The 22,094-nt window shown below is 48.9% G+C and overlaps 1 protein-coding gene across 1 annotated transcript in view; it reads left to right on the top strand.

Moving 5' to 3' along the window:
- Window positions 1-14,116, top strand: part of ELOA (elongin A) — a 146,632-nt gene extending 132,516 nt beyond the window's left edge. The window contains exon 11 of the mRNA XM_078680807.1: window positions 10,412-14,116. Coding sequence (XP_078536933.1) covers window positions 10,412-10,473 — 62 coding nt within the window. The 3' untranslated portion in view covers window positions 10,474-14,116. The remainder of the gene's footprint in view (window positions 1-10,411) is intronic.
- The last annotated feature ends 7,978 nt before the right edge of the window (window positions 14,117-22,094 follow it).

A 22,094-nucleotide genomic window follows, 5' to 3' on the forward strand; every position in this document is an offset into this window, starting at 1 on the left:
AGGTCCGTAGTAACCTGGGGACCGGGTCGTGATATTTTGATAGCACCGGTAATTTAGTTAGCGTTGTGTGCTCCAAGCCGCGAACAGCGTTCGAATCTGGCTGTGGCTGCCACGTACGGATATTTTGATAGCACCGGTAATTTATGATAGCACCGGTAATTTAGTTAGCGTTGTGTGCTCCAAGCCACGAACAGCGTTTGAATCTGGCACAGCCAGATTCAAACGCTGTTCGCGGCTTGGAGCACACAACGCTAACTAAATTACCGGTGCTATCAAAATATCCGTACGCGGCAGCCACAGCCAGATTCGACCGCTGTTCGCGGCTTGGAGCACACAACGCTAACTAAATTACCGGTGCTATCAAAATATCACGACCCGGTCCCCAGGTTACTACGGACCTCATTGGGCTAATTACAAACTGATAGAAGTGACCCTTGGCTAATTCACTTTGCCTTCCACCGAGTTGCCCGCGGGGGCACCGGTTGGACATCTTCCTTTGACCTATATAGTGGCATTTAATTCCAAGACCCACCTTGCAAGCTAAGTGACCGCCTACCATTAACTAGGTGAATCATTCATTGGAAGCCGGGACCTTGCCCCAGCACCAGCATCACTGGTGTCCCGAAACTGTGTACGGGCCTGAACACGGCCAAGCCCCTTTTCCCCTCAACCCCAGTCCTGATGAAGACCCGCAGCCGAGGCCCCAAACAGCCCTAGAGCGTTAGGGTCGAAACGTCGACGCCCTCCAATTTATGTACCTGTACCTACACCGTCCAATAAGTCCTCTTTTAAATTGTGTGGACAGGCTTTCTTCTTTTTTGAATAGTGGAAGACTTTCCAATGTTGTTCTGATCACTGTAATATATTGCATATTCCTTTCCTTTTCTCAATCACTTGAGCACCCTTTTCCTTCCTGCACTTGCGCCGTTTACATTTAAAAACTATCTTGTAGAATTTGTAAATAAATTTGTAATATTTGACCAAGTACAACATTTGAAGTGTGGTAACTAACAAATCTCTTTTTTTCTTTATTTTGGGTATTATTTTAAAATTTTACATTCAATGTGTCCGAATCCAATGTGAAAATGAATACTTCTCCCAAATATTTAAGTTAAAAACATGCAGATTTAAAGGCATTTTCGAATAGAAAATAACTTTTGGACATAGTACTTTTATTGATTAATAGTTAAGGACCTCTGTTTTTCTGTATAAATTGATACACCCAGGTCCTTTGACTCTATGGGCAACACCCCATTGAATTAATGGTCTATTGGGAACAAAGCCAGCCCGGTCAGGTAAGACCAGTCTCTCCATCAGGAGGTTGAGACGCGTTGCAAGGACTTTAGCCAGGAGTTTAGTGTCGCAGTTGAGAAGCGACAGCTGTAGGTAGGAGTCGCAAGAAGCAGGGCACTTCCCTGGCTTCAGCAAGGCAATAATCTGGGCTTCTCTCATAGTTTTCGGCAATATCCCCTCCTCCAGCGCCTCGTTATAAACTGCCTTCAAAATAGGGTCTAAAGTGGTCACACAGGTCTTATAAAACTCCATGGGCAACCCATCGGTGCCCGGCCCACGTCCCGACTTCATAGACAGGATGTCCTCGGTGATCTCATCCACCTCTAGGTCTAGATCAAGGAACTTACGCTGGGTATCGCCCAGCCATGCCAGAGCAGTATCCTCAAAATAGGTCTGCAAGTCTAAAGGCGGTCCCCTCTGGGATGTGTAGAGTCTTATAAAAACTCACAAATGTGTGTAGTTGCTCCTGCAGGTTTCTATGTGGCCGCCCCTCCTCATCTCGTATTTCCACAATATAGTTTGCAAATTTAGGGGAACGTTCTCCATTTGCTAACGCTTTCCCGGGCCGATACCCCTCCCCAAATATCCGTGCTCTATGGGTTTTCCCCCTGAACTTATATTCCCTTTCGGCCGCCTCTTCAAATTCAGATATCTTAGTACGGAGAACTGCCATGGTGACTCCAGTCTCCTCCCCCCTACCAGGTCCCTCTCTAGCGATTTAAGTTCTCTTTCAAGTGTTTGTAATTGTCTGCGTAGGTCCTTCAGGACACCCCCCCCCCCCCCGGAGATGCACCAGCCGCGCACCGTCACCTTAAAAGCCTCCCACACTGTAGTCCAACTAGAGACTGAGTTTACGTTATGCTCAAAGAACTCCCGAATCTCCAGCTCAGCCCTAAATACCTGGTGTTGGAGATGCAGGGGATTAAGTCACCAATGAAGATAGGGGGAATGATCCACTGGGGGCCGCAATCTGATCCTGACAGGCGAGTGGTCAGAATACATACGGGCCAAGTGGGATGCCTCTTCTATCCAGTGCGCCATACCCACCGTTGCCAGCACATAATCGAGCCTCGCCCAGGACCCGTGCACCGCCGAGTAGTGTGTTCCTTCCCTCAGTGTGGGGTGTTTTATATCGCCAGGTGTCCAGCAGGCAGTTAGACATTGTGATATCCTGCAGTGTTTTTTACAAATTAGCGTAGTGCATGTGGTCGGGATGGGATCTGTCGGTCATGGGGTCTATAACAGTATTGAAGTCGCCCGCCCAAATCACATAAGTAGGGTCTAGTGTCTGAATCTTGCCCCACACTTCAAGGAGGGCGTGTGGATCATCCGTGTTGGGACCATAATAGTTAGCAAACAGGACATCATGAGTGTGTATCCGCCCCCAGAGTAGACAGTATCGCCCATTTGCATCCACCTCTTCTCCCCCCTGTACAAAAGGTGTCCCACGTTTAATCAGAATAGCCACCCCTCTGTAATAGCTCGCGTAGGAAGCTAAGCAACGGTGCGTAACCCAACGGGCCGCGAATTGGGATTGGTAACTCGGGCCCTAGTGGGTTTCCTGCAACAGGGCCACATTAATACAATGTCTGTCCATGTAACTCAGCACTTCTCTTCTTCCGTGGGTCATTTAAGCCTGGTACATTCCACGATAATATATTAAGTCCTCGTACATCCAGAGTACCTTCAACCATTGTCCCAGCACGTATTCACTTCTGCTACATAACTACCTTGTCCATTGTCCTGCCGTGCAACTAGAATCAACCCCGAACTCCCCCCAACCTCCCCTCCCACACCGGCTCCCCCAACTTGCCAGGTATGCGACCCTCCCCCCAATAACAAGTTCAAAGTCTGATAAGGTCCACCTCTCAGTAGAGGAAAATCTGGGGATATGCCCACATATGGGGAACACTAGTGGCTCACGAGTCGCCCTCTCACCTCCTATGTTTCACACACCCGCAACTCTGCCCTACTAGGCAGGGTGCATCAGTGGGATGGAGGCGGGTGCCCGGGCGGTGTCTAAAAGTTATGATAAAAACACCCAAAAAACTTTAATACATCACCAATTTGGAGACAGTCTCTTGACATGTATCGGGCTTGTTCGTCTACCGTGCAGTGTCCATAGATTGATATTCAGTCTGGGTTCGAGGTAGGTGAATGAGATCTAGAGCGCCTGCTGCCCTCTCTCCCGGGACGCTGCTCTGCGATGTCTTCATAGGTAGTCTTCGGCTTGTTGGGGAGTGGTAAAAAAGTGCGTAATCCGGAGTTTCGCCGGGTAGAGCATCGCATACTGAATATTTTGCGCCAGAAGTTTCTTCTTCACCGATGCATATTTGCGCCTCGCTTCTTGGACCGCCTGCGTGAAGTCCGGGAAAAAAGCCCAAGTAGTATTCTCGTAGCGTACTTGTTTCATTTTCCGGGCAAGCCGCAGCACAGTGTCCCGATCCCGATAATTTAGGAAACTAACAATTCCAGGACGGGGCGGTGCTCCCGGCGGTGGGCGCACAGCTAGTGACCGGTGTGCTCTCTCCACCGTGAGATGGGCCGAGAAGGCGTCCCTGCCGAATAACTACAATCAAGTTTTCCATGAAGACCTCCATCCGGCCCGTGTTGGTGGACTCTACAAGGCCAAGGACGCGGACATTATTCCGGCGGGAGCACGCCTCCAAATCCTCTTTCTTTGCGATCACTTTCAGCAGCTTTTCCAGTTGGAGCACATGTGTACTTGATGCAGCGCCATCTTCCAGGTCCGACACCCTGATTTCAACCTCTTTGAGCCTATGATCATGTTGCTCAAGTTTGTTGACCGCTGAGTCCATTCTAGTATTCATATTATCTGCCTTGGCGTCGATAGACGTGAGACTTTGCTGCATGCCCAGCAGGATCGCCTTCCAGTCCCCATCCTGCTGTTCCGGTGGGTCCATGTCAGTGCGTTCAGCCGAGCTGGACCTCTGCCCTTTGCGGGGGTCAAACGAAAGTTTGGATTGTTTAGGTTTTTTGCGGCCCATGTGTTCGAGGCATGTGGGCTGCTGAATTCATATCTATAGCATAGATCGCCGCCTAGTGTTGGGTCCTGATGATTGCACATTGTTGTCCTGGAAGAGTCTTCGAAGTATCACGAGATAGGTGGCTCCTCCCCTGGACTACAGTGCGCATGGGCATCGACTCCATCCCCAGATTGTTTTTTTCCGCCATTGGGTTCGGATGCATATCTGATCACTCAAGTTCGGAATCAATAGAAACTTTCTTTTTGGCCCGAAGGCCTTTTCCTATATCGTCGGTATTGTCTTCCGATCGGTGCCCAGTTCTGTTCCAGCTCAGTTCCCGAGTCGAACATCCAGAGGAGTCGCGTGACTCTTCAGTGCTCGAGGCCCGGTCGACGCTACAGGCCTTCTTCAACACACCATCATGGAACGGAGCCCGTTCAAAAGGTGCCCATTGTGCAACTCGAAGTATCCCCACATCGCCGTTCACCCGGTGTGCAACAAGTGCCTGTCGCCGGATCACGATGAAGCCAACTGTATGGCTTGTTCTCGTTTCCGCTCCAAGAAGACGATTCGACTTCGGCGGGTGGCGCGCCAGGAGGCCCAGCAGACGGCACCTGACCCGGTGAACATTTTCGATACCGAGGGAGAAGAGGCAGACGATTTCCAATCCAGCGGCGGAGGTCGACTCCAACTACGACGCAGATGTAGAAATGCTCGATGCAGAAGACATCGTCGACGAGGTAGGAGGTGACGATGGGGCCTGTGGGGCCACGGAAGATAGCTCAAGCGAGGATCTATGCCCCGTTCAGACAATATCTACGGCTCAGGTCGAGGAATCGCCACATGGCCTTACCCAAGATCTTGCACCAAGTTCCACAGTCTCGCCTCCAGGCCCGGCTACGGACATTTCTAAGGAGCCGCCATTGGTCAAATCGAAACCAAAAGAGAAAGCTTCGGTTTCTACGAAAGCGAAAGTGCTAGAGGCGCCGTCGAAAGCGCGTGTCGCCTTGGTCGGCTCCACGTCTTCAGACCTGTCGGTGCAGACAAAGACAATAAAGGTTGTAGAAGTCAGGAGTGCTTAGCACATCAGTGGACTCAGGCTCACTGACAGTTGGAAGATCTAGTGTTGGTAACCGGTCGTGCATACAACTCTCTGCCTTGGTGGAATCCACACAACCTTTGGAAAGGACGACCATTCCTGGAGCCTGTGCCACAGATCATCCTAACGACTGACGCATCTCTCCAGGGTTGGGGAGCTCATGTACTCCACTACACGGTGCAGGGACTATGGACAACGCAGCAAAAGAAGATGCAAATCAACCTCCTAGAGCTGATGGCGATCTTCATGGCGATGAAGGCATTCAAGGTACATCTGTGCAACAAGGTTGTGTTGATCCGGACGGACAACATGACGGCCATGTACTACATTCAGAAGCAGGGAGGTACACACTCTCCACAGTTGTCTCATCTGGCTCAAAGCATGTGGAAGTGGGCCATTCAAAGGAACATCTTCCTCATGGCGAAACACCTCCCAGGCAAGGACAATCAGATGGCGGACCTGCTCAGCAGGCACAGCCACCAAATGCACGAGTGGGAGATGCATCCATCAGTACTCCACCCGTACTTCCAGCAGTGGGGTCATCCAGAGATAGACCTGTTTGCCACAAAGGAAAACGCCAAATGCCAAAGCTTTGCCGCCAGGTTCCCGCACCCACAGTCGCAGGGCAATTCGATATGGATGAACTGGTCAGGCAGATTTGCGTACGCTTTTCCCCCAGCACCTCTAATACCACTGGTGGCACGCAAGCTGAAGCAACACTCGATGACGCTCATCCTGGTTGCTCCAACGTGGGCACGCCAACCATGGTACACCACGTTTCTAGAACTTTCCGTGGTACCACATCAAAGGCTGCGCCTCACTCCCAAGCTTTTGACGCAGAGCCATGGCGACATTCAGCACCCAGATCCGCAACAGCTCAACCTGGCGATCTGGCTCCTGAGGTCTTAGAATTTGGCTACCTCAACTTGCCTCCCGACTGCATGGATATCATACGGGAGGCACGAAGGCCCCCCACCAGAGAATGCTATACGGCAAAATGGAAGCGGTTTGTCATTTATTGCGTAGACCACGACATAGACCCGCTTGACGCGTCCACGCACAACATCATTTGTTATCTGTTACATCTCTACAAATGCAATCTAGCGTATGCTTCCATTCGAATTCATTTATCCGCCATAGTGGCTTATCTCCAAAACAGGCAGCATCTCTCCCTTTTCAGAGTGCCTGCCATTAAAGCCTTTCTAGAGGAACTCAAATGAGTCATTCCTCCCAGGACCCCACCTGCTCCTGAATGGAATCTTAATGTGGTCCTCACCCGACTAATGGGTCCACCTTTTGAGCCTCTACATTCATGCGAGATTCAGTTCTTAACATGGAAAGTGGCTTTCCTAATAGCCATTACGTCACTGCGACGTGTTAGTAAGCTCCAGGCACTAACTGTACAAGAGCCATTCATACAAATTCACTCCAACCGGGTGGTGCTGCGCACTAACCCTAAGTTTCTTCCAAAGGTGGTTTCACAGTTCCATATCAATCAGACTATTGAACTGCCTGTGTTCTTCCAAAATCCTGAGACAGTGGCAGAAAGAATGCTCCACACTCTTGACGTCAAAAGAGCTTTGATGTATTACATTGATAGGACCAAAGATTTTAGGAAGACAAAACAACTCTTTGTTGCCTTTTCCGCACAACACAAGGGCAACCCCATTTCCAAAGCAGGTATAGCCAGGTGGATCGTTAAGTGTATTCAATTTTGCTACCAAAAAGCTAAGCGCACTTTAACGATCCCCCCCAGAGCCCACTCCACCCGCAAGTTGGGGGCCTCCATGGCTTTCCTGGGAAATATCCCTTTAGAGGACATTTGTAGAGCAGCCACATGGTCTACCCCACACACATTTACGAAACACTACTGTGTAGATGTGCACTCCAAGCAGCAGGCAGCTGTAGGGCAAGCTGTTCTCAAAACACTTTTTCAGACTGCTGCAGCTGGCACAGGCGGCCGCCGCTAATGGAGGGACTGCTATATATTCTATGCTATAGATATGAATTCAGCAGCCCACATGCCTCGAACCGAATATGCTACTTACCAGTATGCATCTGTTCTTGGCATGTAGGGCTGCTGACATTCATATCGCCCGCCCTCCTCCCCGGCGCCTGTAGCGGCTGCAGCACTTACACTTACTCTTAGCATGGTCATCGCTCACACTGTTACACTCCATCTTCGCCATAATGGCTAAAAACAATCTGGGGATGGAGTCGATGCCCATGCGCACTGTAGTCCAGGGGAGGAGCCACCTATCTTGTGATACTTCGAAGACTCTTCCAGGACAACAATGTGCAATCATCCGGACCCAACACTAGGCGGCGATCTATGCTATAGATATGAATGTCAGCAGCCCTACATGCCAAGAACAGATGCATACTGGTAAGTAGCATATTCGATCTAGGGTGTGGTTGTATCTATTCCTCATAGGAGTTATATTGTTCCATCTGTTGTTTGTCAACTCTGAGGTTATGTGTAGTTGGATTTTCAGATCTGCTTTAAGTAGTTGTAGGCCATGCTTAGCAGCACAGCTCCAATGGCTGACGCTTAGGGTGGCTGGCAGGCTGGGCCCTGATGTGCCGGGCATCAGCAAATTAGCTCGAGTGCTGTTGGCCTAAGCGCCTGGTGCTGAAAACTCTTGATTTTCAAGTTCTATGCCACTGCTGGGCCCAGAGCCTTCAGAGGGCAAGGTTGTGGCTGCCTTACTCCTCTGAGATCCCTTTTGAGTTCCTAAATTGGCTTCTACATGGGAGGGTTGGCGAGAATTAGCAGTTTGGATGGCTGTATGTGCAACAAAGACTGGGGCCCTATTCTAGTTTGAACTGCAGCTTCCATTTGAGGACTTTAGGGAGCAGTATGACCTCCCTAGCGGTTGCTTCTTATTACATGGTGCGGTCTCGGCGGCGGTCTGCAGTCACTGCCTATCCGAGCAGTGGTTACTGCATCAGGGACCTACAAGGCTGTCACCTGCCTTCATAGGCGACTGCGTGGTGATATGCTGATGCCTCTAGACCAACTACGACCCAGCTGGGAGGAGGACCTGTGGATTCCAATCACAGAGAAGGACTTGGAAGCAAAAGTAGCTCGAATGTCTAAAGTATCAAGGAATGTGCGATTCAAGCTCATCAATTTTTATTTGCTCCACACAGCATTCCTCATCCCAGGGAGGATTAATATCCATTTTGCGGTAGAGGATGCAAAATGCCCCCGGTGTGCAGAGTTTGGAGCAGAGTTTCTCCACATGTTCTGAGATGCCCGAACTTGTTGGCTTAGTGGGAGAGCATTATGGGGTTCCTGGCTGAGTTTACCAAGCAGAGGTTAAGTAGACTCCTAGTTACTGCCTGTCATATTGGTTCCCACACACTGCAAAAACTAAGGTCTCAAGCAAGTTTCAGGATCTAGCCCTAGTTTTAGCGAAAAGGGAAATGGCCAGGAACTGGAAGACTCCAGGGGGGCAAGAGAGACAGTCTGGAAAAAAGAACTGTCAAGATGGGCAGCTTATGAAAGGGCATTGAGACTCTGTGAGACCTGGCGAGGGCAGAGATCGCTGGAGGTGGCCAAAGCATGGGAAGCCCTACTAGACGCATTACAGCACCCCAGAACCTTTGTCACCGTAACAGATGCAGAGCACCCCCCGAAAAAGTGCTGGGGTGTGAATGAAAGAGGGGCAGGCTCCTACACAGAGGTGATGCATGCAGAGTTGGCGATTGGTAACAATTAAACCTCAAGGCCAAAGATAGAGCACAAACTGCTTTTAACATATTGGCACAGGAATGATATAGCACACCCGACTGTAAGGATGAACGAGACGGAGACAAGGGAGGGGGTGAAAGATAGCTGCCGGGGGTAATATTTGAGTTGATGAATGTTAGTGATCACCAGCTGTTGAAGACACTGGCACTTTGTTGTCAAAGATGTATAAAGCCTGTCTCTTCATCAGTAGGTATAAATGATGTATATGACTATGTGTTACTAATATGCATATGCGATGAATATGAACATGAGAGCTTGAGCATACCAAGCATTACGATATACAAATGACTGTATTACAAGACTTGATTTAAAAATGCAATAAAATCTATTTACAAAAAAGTAGTTGTAAGTCATATGTCTTCTCGCTAAGTCTTGACTGATGATGTGTGATCACTGGTGCACAGAAATGGTGGATTAATGCTACAGAGGATTCTTCTGAAGTCCAAATGAGTATGAAGTACTTTTTCCAGAGACCCAGCACTTTGGGGCTAGTGGTCAGGGCCCAGCCAGGTTTCCCACTCGGGTTTGCCACATTCTTCAAAATTCAACTTCCTAGCACATTAGTGCAAGAAGGAAATCTCTTCCCAAGCTATCTACACTAAAGGATGCGGGAGCCGCAAATGGTCTGTGTGGCCGTAGTGTAGGGGTAGGATGTTGTATGGCAGAATGAAGCTTACTCGGCATAAAGCACCATATAGAGGGTTGAGCCAATTGCTGTTGCTTGATAGATTTCTGATTTTAGGGCTGTAATATAATATTAGGCTAGACCGTGGTAAGCACACAGCAGAGTCTTGAAGGTGCCGACCTTTGGCTGCCCCTACCACCAAGTGGCTGTGACACTAATGCTGAGATCAGCTATATTATGTTACATTCAATGTGTCTCCATAGAAAACAACATTCACATAGCACACAAACTCTGTACATACATGGAGTAAGCACAGAGTAACTCTAGAGAAATTGAGGGATTCCAGTTGGGGTAAAAAAAAAAAGATTTTCAGGAGAGCTGTGGAAGTAGAACTGGTTGAGTGACTGCATTTTATTTCTTTTGGGTGATTAAGAAGGGGGTGTCGTTTGTAGATTATTGGGTTCTGGATTTCTGCAGGAGATTGTGAATGCTCCCTCTTGCATCTCAGAAATGTTGGGGTGGTGTGGACTTGCAGATCTCTGAGGGTTTGTAACTGCAATTGTACCTGAACGTCCTGTTTTTAAATGTCAAGCAACTAAGGAATTCTCTTCTGGCACAGGTGTTTGTAACTGCCTCTTTCCTTTCTGCAGAGATTGCTCCGATGATGGCAAAAACTATCAAAGCATTTAAGAATCGCTTCTCACGCCGGTAGTTGCTGTAGAACCAAACTGTGAATGTATCTGTGGAAGCGGAGTGGACGCCAACCTCAATGGTCAAAGCTGTAAGCATGGTGGGCTGCTGGGTCGATGTTTCTCCCTCTCCTGAACGCAGCTCTCCATGCTCTTCACCCCTAATTTAAGCATTTTATGCATCTCAGATGATTTTAATTGACCATGTTTCTAGTTTTAACAGGGGTATTTCTTCAGTGTCTTGACAAAGCAGGTACTGGGTTTTGAGATGGACTGAAGTGTATTCTAACCCTCATCTCCGACTGGCCTCCATATTGGACAACACCTGCTCTTGTACTGTGTACCACATGTGCTGTACCTTTTCTTAAACTGTCCCTTCATGACTTGCACCTCTGTCACAAAATGTTGCTCAGCTGCACTGTGCCTGCTCTCAACCACTCTTATTTAACTTACTTCTCAATAAATGCATATCTTCTGCTGTTTAGCACCTGCTCATACCACTTGCCCCTCCTGGAGTCTGTCCTCTTACCTCTCACACACACAATCCTTCTTACACCACAGTAGCTACAGCTCTCAGGCTCTACCTGTTTGCCCTCCACACCTTTCTGTATTGTAGCAGCTCTTATACTAAGCTTTTTCTCTGACCTCGTCACGCCCCTGCTTCCTCCTTCACTGTACCCGCTGTAAAACCAGGCTCGTCCTGCACTAAACCGGGTCAAAAGAACTGCCATTGTTTTGTCTTACCCACTTTGTGCCCACTCGCGTACTTTGTCTGTTTTCTCATGATGTTTCATGTTTTACTGTATGTTCAGTTGTCTGTGCTTCCTTTGGTGCTCCACCTGCTCTCGCACATTCTCCCTTATTGAAATCTGGTGTGTTTGGGATGCCGTTGTGTGAGAATGGGGGCTGGGGGCAACAAAGGGGCAATCTTGTGTGTTATTTGCAAAACATCTGATGGAGGGTTCATTAGGGTTGTGTAGCTCTTCACTGCTCTGGAGACATTGAAGAAACATCTGTTTTAAGTGTGTTTTTAAGCCACTTTAAATATTTTCAATTCTTTTAAAATTGGATTATGTTTTAAATCCTAGGGTCTTAATAGATCCAGGAAAATGAAGTGAGTATCTTGGTAATGTTATCTGGCACTCACAAAGGAAGGTTGCGGCTGAGAGGCTTAACCAGTATGGTTCTTAACAATGTGGGGGAGGTGAGACACACAGTGCACAGGTGGCTTTGAGTCCACCCTCTGTGGTGAAATGTTTTGTGCCTGCAGGGAGTCCTTTTATCGCTTCCCAATGTAGTTCAGAATCATGGATGTCTGTTATCAGGGTAGTCTGGTCTCCTTCCCACAGAACTCTGAAGATCCAATCTGGCTGACTGATTTTTATATGCGAGGTAAATCCGATTTCACCTGTCTTTCGAGTCCTGGTAGCTTTACATGTGCATTTGCCAGCAAGAAGCTATGCTGTACATTTACATCTCCTCTATCTTGCTGGCATGATCTTGAATCTTGTGATGCTCTGTCTTTGAACTGTATGTGATAACTCAATTCTTGTTATTATTTGTGTGACAAAGTGAAATTCGACTCTCCAGCCCCATCTTAAACTGCTTCCTGTGCTTTATGGCCAGTATGCATCAGGATGCTGAGGTGTGTGAACGGGGGTTCTGACTTGGCATTTTAAACAAGAGACTGACGGGCCATCCAAGAACATATGTCTTGTATTGACACTTGAGGAGGATTAACTTTTGTCTTTCATTTACCTATGGAAGTGTTTCTTGTAAACTCAAAGTTTCTTATTTGTAGCTATGTCAGAAGTGAAATCCGCAAACTGGATTCCTCTTCTCTTGAATATCAAGTGTAATGTTTGGGCTAAATGGTCAACATCGATCAATATATCAGCCTCCTTCTGCCCTAAACTGTGTAAGCTAGCCATATTCCAACATGAACTGCTGCTGGAATACTGGAGGAATAAAAGGATTGAATGGGTCAATTGGTAGTCAAACCATTACAAAGCCTGATCGGGGGGAAAGCTCAAGAGTGTTTTTCACATATAGTAGCTACTCCTGAGACAACTCTTGATTGTGTGTTGTTGAAAATTATTACAAAAAAGTAATAGCACCTGTATTGAAAATCCTGCGGGCTGTTTCACTAAGGGATGTTTGAAGATGTAGCCTAGACTAAGACTTCAAATGTCTACATCCAGAATGTTTTATTGCCTACTCAGCTACTTCCTATTTGAGGGCTCCCAGTTGTACATCTCAAGATTTGCTTCATACCATAGACAATAGGGTCAAATGATTTTACAATGCTTTAGAAGTATATATTATAAATGTATTTATTATATGTTTACATTTTGGCAACTGTTCTATGTGGTTTGGTTTCAGTGGTTTCCCCTGCTGTAAGTTATCTGTTGATCGTATCTGGAACAAGTTGATGTTCAGCGTACTCTTCATGAAGGGGCATACATTTGCAATTGCCAGGCTTGGTGGGGTGCCCTTCTGCTTGCCAGAGGGTTGTGATGCATTCCTGGGAGTGTCCACATCTCTTGGAGCCCATATTGCATTATTAAAGCCAATCAGGGGACAATCATCTGGCTTATCCACCAGTTACCAAAATTAGGGTTAGAAAGGCACATAATGTTTTAGCCCCTCTGTTATCTTGTTGGAGAGACTGGGTAACTTAAAAAGAATATTGATCTTTGCTGATCTGATTGAATGTAGGGTAACAGGAGAAGTGACATCTCCTCCTCCAGGTGTCCCAAAATGATATTGGCCCTGAAAGATATCGAGCTGTGGTGACCTATAACATGGGCTTGTATTAGCCAAGAAACATTGTTTAACGTTTCTGCTTAATAGAATTAACCAATTCTGTTGACAAGCATAAAGGAACATCAAATGTGCCCAGTCAGGTGAATTCCTAAATTAAATCATGTTCACAATTCCTTGGTTCAAAGGACCCAGTTTGGGCAAAAGGCCCTGCCTTTGGATTGTGTTTGAACGTGTAATGAGAAAACTGGCACAAAGGTTGTAGCTGCCAAAGCTGCACATAGTACATCTCCAAGCAACACGCCAGCAGACCGATTGTGGGGGCCATAAAGAATTTTCCCTCTCTTTTAGAATGAGTGGTTCCAAGAATTCCAAGAGGTGTGAATGCAAGGAAGGTAGTGCAGAGTGCAGCTGCTGTCAGCTGAAGAACCAGCATGACTATAGTGGGGTTGTGAGCATCCCTTGAGCCCTTGGTTTAATAAAGCCAGTGTCATTGCAGCAACTATGAAAGTGCAATTGTAAACCTAGTTTGATAACAGCAGTAGTCTGATGTTCCCCTTCGGTTCTGATCCAGGCCAGCGTGAGTGAACTTGTTTAAGGAATGTACTCTGTGCAGCTCAAACCATGTCCCTAATCTCATTGTTTTCTGCATGCCATCACAACCAGCCCATGTACTCCGAAACAGAACCCAGGAAAGCCTCAGTGAAAATGGTTTCTGGATAATATACCTGGGAAGGAGGAGGAAGGATGGTACTGGGTTACATTAGTCATTTGGGGTCTCGACCTATGTAAATACATTTTCCTTTAAACTTTTTGTGGTAACTCCTTAAAAGAATATTTTAATTAGATAAGTTATATGAAAAGGAAGAAATCCTTCCATATCTTAATAAAAATCCAACTCTGTTACTGTGTCAGTATCTCCTTTTTGCCTGACTTATTGAATGTCTTTGTGCACATTGAAGATGCTTTGTAGTGCTTGTAAATTGATGTTTAAATGGGTGAACAGTTAACTCCTCAGGGCGCTCTGCACGCTGGAGTGAGTTCTGCTCCATTTTACAATATGTTTTCAGTGTTTACTGTTTTATCTACTTTATTCTGCCTTCTACAAATGACGAAGGCATATTTTCAAGGATTTCAGTCTTTCGGGGGGTCTCCTAATTCCAGTGCCAGCCCTTTTGAGGTTCCTCTTTCACCATCTGTATCTGAGTTGACAGTCCAAGCCAATTATCTGTAGTCCCTTCTAGTTTGTCCTCATTCAGCTTTATTTCCTCTTTAAAAGTTGACCCCTCTATTTAGGACATCTTTTTCACAGTGTCCCAAGCTGACTTTTTTGTTTGAAACTGATCCACCAAAAATACATATCCTGTCTCCAGTCTATTCACATTCCTGAGACTTTAAAATGTACAAGTTCTTTTCTAAGGAAGACACAAATGGAGAAGGCTGTTGATGTACTTGCATGGCAGTCAAGGCTTTTCTCTAGGGAGTTATCTGAAGGTGTCTCCATTAGCCATGATGAAGTAATCTCAAACCACCATGTTAAACCTCTGGCTTATAAAAGTGTTTAAATGCGCTGACCTTATGTGGCCATCTTCCTTAAAAAGAATCCAATTCTTTGTCACAGCCTCCATTCTGCCATTCGACTACCCTGTTGCGTAATAAGGCAGCAATGGAGCTTCATTGATGTAAATTGTACCATCACCGGATTGCCACGCCATCATAGAGCAAAGCCACCCTAAGCTGACTGTTTAAGAGCCTGCTTAACCTGTTCTGTGGCTACAAATTGTATCTGTAAAGTGTATGTAGCATTCATTTTTGCCTAGGAAAAACAAGGTTTTTAAGTGTGAGAAAGCATTATTCAGTAGTTTTACATTTGGTCCTTATGTTCTGGGTTGGACAGGACATGCAAAGCATATGTTAGACCGGTCTGTATCCAAGGAGACTCTGAGCTCAGGAGCAACAGCCACCCTCCTCCTCCGTACCAGTTTCTACATTACTAATTGGCCTCCAGGGCACCTGGCCAGGCCTCTGCCCTCCACTAACACTATGTACAGTGCTTTAAGTTTAAGATCACATGCCCTTAAATAGTTTTCTTATTAGTTGCATCTGTGTTCTAATTGGTTCCCAGGGCTAGGGTTTCTATAGGACCTAGGACTTTGGGTTTGGGTTTTGATTGGTTGCTAGGGCTAAGCTGTGATTGGATAATAGGGCCTGGGCTCCCATTGACTCTAGGCGTTAGGGCTAGAATTCTGGTTGGTTAGTAGGGTTCCCATTGGAGCAAGTTCACCTGATAACTAGGGCTATTTAACCTCATGGCGTCTCAGCCCCGCATCTAGCCTGAGGGCATAGAGGACAAGGGCACTTGCCGGTTGGAGCCAAGAGCCAGAAATGCTGCCCTTTTTCCAGCGCCCATCCACATCATTAAACATACCAACACATTCTCAGCAAAGGCACACTACTCATTCACAACAGACACACTCAATCCATAATTCAGTCTCTCAACAAACACCACAAAACACCTCTGTTCGAGGCATATGAGCTGCAGAGTGTACACTTGGCATTAGATCGCCACCTTGTGTTGGGCTCGGATGATTGCAGGTTGTTGTCTTCTTGGAAGAAGTCTTTGTAGACACGGGATAGGTGACTCCTCCCTTGGACAATACTGCGCATGGTTATCGACTCCATCCTCAGATTGTTTTTTTCCGCCACTGGGTTCGGATGAAAGTTCTCCGCTCCGGCTAGAAAAAAATTTCCAGCAACATCGAAACGTAAAAACTTTATACAAACAATATCGACATCGAATATACTACTTTCAACACCATCAGCACCATTCCGGTGCATCGACGCGGGCCGTTGGGCCTATCGGCGCCATGCGACCTACACCTCATGGACAGGACTCCGTTCAAGAGATGCCCGGTATGTCGAGCAAAATTCCCTCACAGCGATCATCACGAGGTCTGCAACCTCTGTCTATCGCCAGACCACGACGAGTCGACCTGCACAGCTTGTGCATCCTTCCGATCGCAAAAGACCATTCGGGATCGGAGGGCCCATCGACACGAAATGAGGAGATCAGCCTCAGCACCGGAGGGCATCTTCGATGACGAGGCTCCACTCGTCCCAGAAGAAGATTCGCCTGATCTCCAGATCGTATCAGAGGCAGAGGACTCAGATGACTCGATTCCATCTCGTCAACCCGTGAGTACTCTTGCCCCTGCACCACAGACACTGCCCAAGCCAAAGGCAACGGTCAGCACTCCGCCCAAGGGCCCAGTCGAGACCAAAATATTCCCTCAAACGCCCCGCCTTCAGGCACGGCTCTGAGGAAAATGACTATGCCTTCCGGTGCCTCGGCACCGAGCAAACCACACGTGCCAATTCCACCTCTTCCATCGGCACCGAAGCACAAACATCCTTCGACACCGAAAGAGTCTTTGACACCGAAGCCAAAACACCCATCCGTACTAAAAGACCAAGATCATTTGGCACCCACGCCTAAAGATGCACCGGTACCGAAGCCAAAAACGGCACCGGATCCAAAAGAAGCTCCGGCTCTGAAACCGTCCGGTTCCTAGAATAAAGAGGGAAAACCAGATTTCGACGCCTCAAAGCTGACGAAACCTGCTTCCACTCCAAGGACTCCAACCTCGGTACTGAGGAATGTAAGGCCTGATTCAGTCTCGCCTAAACCCTCAGACAGGCCTACTTAAGCAAAACTAGTTTCGACACTGAAAAATTTGCCACAGGACACGGTAACGCCTCCTACAGCAAAGGACACAAAGAAACCTCTATCGGCACCGAAAAACCAACGCCAAAGAAGGTTGTAGAGGAGGAAGAACTGTTTAGACCAGATCCTAAACAAAAGAAGGTCTATATCAACCCAAAAACTGGACATGTGGAAGCTATTCCTCACAAGAAGAGACCAGCAGAAACACCACTTCTACCTGTGGTTCCTGCCAAAAAAGGATTGTGCAACTTCTCCAATGCACCCTTCCTCTCCTTCACCTTCTTCCTCTCCTATCCCTACTTACATTACACCTACAGTTTCTCCTGTTCAATCTCATGCATCCTCACACCACACTGATGAGAAGTATGATCTAGGTGGGGGGAAATGACATACCAGAGCCACATGCATACCCTGTAGGTGAAGATCTCAATCCAGATGCATATCCTAGAGATGACGATTTATGACTTCCCACCACACAATGTGCCCAACATTCCTGAGCCTCAGTCCTACCCAACAAAACCTTCCCCTCCAGAAGATAGTATTGGGTTTAATCACCTCTTCAATAGAGCTGCCCTTTACCAGGGGGTTTCAATGCACTCTGATGCCATTGAGGAGGATTTTTTACTTTATACATTTGAGCAGTCACCAAGGTCTACGCAAATATTACCCATGATCAAAGGAGTCGTTAAACATGCTCCAGAAATATTTAAAGACCCGGTACTTGTAGTAGAGTGTTAAATCCAAGAATAGAAAAGAAATATAGACCAGCACCATCTGATCCAGTCTATATTAAAGGACATCTGCCACTAGACTCTTTAGTAGTGTCCAATGCACGGAAAAGAGCTAATTCCCAGACTTCTGGTGACACGCCCCCACCTGACAAAGAATCCAAGGTTATTGATGCGTCAGGTAAACGTATTGCTGCGCAAGCTACAAATATATGGCGCATAGCAAATACACAAGCCCTTATCTCACGTTATGACAGCGCTCACTACGATCAATTGGAAAAACTATTACAGCCCCTCCCAGATCAATTCAAAGATCAGGCAACAGACCTCATACTAGAAGGCAAATTAATATCCAATGCCTCAATAAAATGTGCACTAGATGTAGCTGACACAGCATCCAGAGCAGTCAATACTAGTGTCATACTCCGACTACATGCGTGGTTACGCATTTCCGGATTTAAGGCGGAGGTGCAGACTACCATCCTAAACCAGCCTTTCAATCAGAACCAGTTGTTTGGGCCTGAAGTAGACACTACACTAGAAAAAATGAAAGGACACAGACACAGCTAAGTCTATGGGAGCGTTACAATCCACACAGACTAGAAGTTCTTTTCGTCGCTCCTTTTATAGAGGAGGCTCCAAGCAAACCGGAGCAGATACAACATCATCTTTCAAAACGCACACACAAACCTCCTCTAACAAAGGCTACTTTAGAGGAGGATACAGAGGCAATAATAATAAGGGGAGAGGTAGAGGTAACAACAACAACCGCTCCTCTTCCACTCCAAAACAGTGACTTCCCTCTGCTCCCCCAACAGCATTCCACTCCTGTAGGGGGCAGATAACCACAGTTCCTACCTGTCTGGAACTCCATCACAACAGACAGGTGGGTGAGACAGATTATCCAACATGGCTACTGCCTAGAACTCACAGCAACCCCCCCGAATATACCACCCAGGCAGAGTCCAATGTCTACAGACCATCTGACTGCTTCAACAGGAAGTTCTAGCGCTTCTACAAAAGGATGCTATTCAATTGGTTCCTTTTGGAGAACAAGGAACAGGAGTTTACTCCCTGTACTTTCTAATCCCCAAAAAGGACGGGACACTTAGACCAATTCTCGACCTCAGGCCCCTCAACCATTACATACAATCAGATCATTTTCACATGATCACTCTGCAACAAGTACTCCCACTGCTGCAACAAGGCGACTTTCTTTCAACACTAGACCTAAAAGATGCCTATTTTCACATTCCTATACATCCTGCTCACAGGAAGTATCTAAGGTTTGTAAAACAAGGACAGCACTACCAGTTCAAAGTACTTCCATTTGGGTTCACAACAGCACCACGAGTGTTCACAAAGTGCTTAGCAGTAGTAGCAGCACATCTCAGAAGACAATAGATACAGTCTTCCCTTATCTCGACGATTGGTTCATAAAAGCCAAATCATTCAGTCAATGTGTCCCAACACACAAATCAAACAATTCAAACGTTGCACAACTTGGGGTTCACAATAAACTACACCAAGTCGCATCTGCAGCCTTCGCATGTTCATCAGTAGCTGAAAGAAACAGGTTAGTATTAGATTCCTTACCTTAGAATATCCCCAGGCGTCAGACTGGATCCGGAATTTTTTGCGTAGCAGTACCCTTGCGCGTCGGTAGGCGTCGTCTGCGGCTCCACGTCCGTCGTGGGCGCCGGAATGACGTCGCCGGAGTACTTAGACGCCGCCCTCACGCGCTGCCGTGAGTTCTTTTTTTTTTCCGCGCCAGCAAGCATCAATCCGAAAAAAGTGGTACCCTTAGTCAATTTTTGACTAAACTTTTTCGATCATTTTTGATCCCTTTCGAAGTCTGTATGACTCAGACGGTGCTGGTAGGGATGCCTGGGTTCAAACCCTGCGCCAACTGCGACCGACTGATATCGTTCACCGACCCCCATCGCCGGTGTCTTCATTGCCTGGGCCTCGACCACGACGACAAGGCCTGTTCCGACTGTCGAGCCATGACGTCTAAGGATAGGCGGGAGCGGTCCCGCAAGCGGCTCGAGCTCCGGCAGTCGGCCCCGCGCCGCTCGAGGTCCCGGTCCGCGAGGAGGTCGAGGGACCGGTCGCGGGGTCTGAGCCACCATGGCTCCGGGAGTCGTCCATGGTCTTCAGGCTCCTCAGGTAAGCATAAGAAGTCGAAGAGACGTCATCGCTCTTCCGACTCCCACCCCCACCCACCCGACGCGGCTGGGGGTTCGGGCGGCTCCGCCGGAGCCACGGGCGTCGCGGCCTGCTCCATACACGAGGGTCCCTGGGCAGCACGTGACGCCGGAGGAGATTGAGGCCTTCCTCTCGGCCATGAGGCCGCTCACTCCTCCGTCGGGCTCCGCGGCGCCTTCGGGCTCTGCGGCCCCGACTGGGAGTCCCTGCGGGTCGGGTGCTTCGGCTCCGACGCCGTTGGGTGCTTCGGTCCCGACGCCGCCCGTGACTTCGGTCCCGGCGCCGCAGGATCCGGTTCCGGGTCGTTGCTGGTCGACCTCATGACCTCGCCGGCGCCGGCCCCTAGGGTGTCGTCCCCGGCGCCGCCTTCGAGCAGCACCGTCTCCGATCCCTCCCTCGATTCGGGTCCGGCGCCGCATCCAAGGCTGATGGGAGATTTCTACTTCTATGACTCGGCCCCATCCTTTGGTCCTGCGTATCAGGAGATGGGGTGGTGAGGAGGATTGTGAGGGGTCTGAGGACCCTCTGGCACGGGAGTGTCAGTCCTACCAGGACTGGTCAGGAGAGCTTGGGGAAGCCAGTGGTCTGGATACCTCGCCAGACACTGGCTTTGTCTCCCCTCCCACCGTGGCTACGGAGGAGGGGGCTGCTTATAGTGTGGTGTTGACGCGGGCAGCCAAGGCCTTACACCTTAAGCTCCCCGTCGCGGCCGTGAGGACTAACCTCCTCACTGAGGTCCTTAAACCGCAGTCAAGCTCGGCCGAGCCTCTGCTGCCGTTTAATGAGGCCTTGTCTGACGTTCTTCTGGGCACCTGGTCCAGGCCCGCTACAGGTCAGCCTGTAGATAGGAACGTGGCCAGACGCCACCACCCCGCTCCGGGCGACCCTGCTTCCCTGTCCACCCACCCCACCCCCGAGTGCCTGGTCATCCAGGCCTCTAACTCCCAGACCGCATTCCCGACAGCTCCCCCTGATCGGGAATCCAAGAGGTATGAGCAGTACGGGGAAAAGATCTTCTCGTCTGTCAGTTTAGGATTGCGGTCCGTCAACACCGCATGCCTCTTGGGCCGCTACACCCACTCTCTGTGGGACACGGTTGCGGACGTGCTGCCACAATGTCCGGAGGAGGTCCGAATTAAACTCGCCCAAGCCCTTGCGGAGGGTCGAGATGCGGCACGGTATTCCATCTGGTGTGGGCTGGACACCACGGACTCACATGGCAGAGCGATGGCAATGACGGTGGCGCTTCGTCGCCACGCCTGGTTGAGGTCCGCCAACTTCTCGGCTGATGTCCAGAACACTTATGGACATGCCGTTTGATGTCCGTCGCCTCTTTGGCGACAAGTCAGGCCATGCGCTTGAGCGCTTTAAAGACTCCAGGGCTACGGCCAAGTCCTTGGGCCTCTCAGCCCCACGCCAGCAAATGGGTGCCTTTCGCTCATTTCGTGGCCAAGGAAGGGGCGCCCCCACACGTGCTGCCAGCCACGCACCGCAGTCTAATATCCAACGCGGTGGTGGTTGTGGAATCCGCCATGGTGGCGGTCGGGGACAACGGCGCGGCCAGTCCACACCTGCCCCTGCAGCATCCGCCTCGAAACCTTCCTAGTCCGAGCTATCAGGCCCATGTGACGCCAGTGGGAGGCAGGGTTCGCCACCACCACCTCCACTGGCGCACTATTACATCGGACAGGTGGGTGCTGCAAATCGTCCAAAGGGGTTACTCCCTCCCCTTCGAGACGACCCCTCCACCCATGCCACCGTGGTACCACCGCGTTTCGGGGGATCACTTGACACTTCTCAGAGAGGAAGTTACGGCCCTCTTGGCCAAGGGGGCCATCGAGCACGTTCCTGGGCCAGAAGTAGGGTGTGGTTGTTATTCCCACTACTTTCTGGTACCCAAGAAGGGCAAAGGGGGCCTACGCCCTATCTTGGACCTACAGAACGTCAACGGCTTCCTCCGGCAGGAGAAGTTCAAGATGCTGACACTAGCTCAGGTCCTAGCTGCCCTGGACCCGGGAGACTGGATGGTAGCTTTGGACTTGCAGGACGCTTATTTTCATATACCCGTCCTGCCGGCCCACCGGCGTTACCTGCGGTTCACGGTAGGCCACGAGCACTTTGTTTACCGTGCCCCCCTTTGGCCTTACCAGCGCCCACGGGTGTTCACGAAAGTGATGGTGGTGGTCGCAGCTCATCTGCGCAGGTTACGGGTTGCAGTATT

The sequence above is a fragment of the Lissotriton helveticus genome, chromosome 3_1, assembly GCF_964261635.1.
Source record: "Lissotriton helveticus chromosome 3_1, aLisHel1.1, whole genome shotgun sequence".
In the NCBI taxonomy this organism is placed as follows: Eukaryota; Metazoa; Chordata; class Amphibia; order Caudata; family Salamandridae; genus Lissotriton; species Lissotriton helveticus.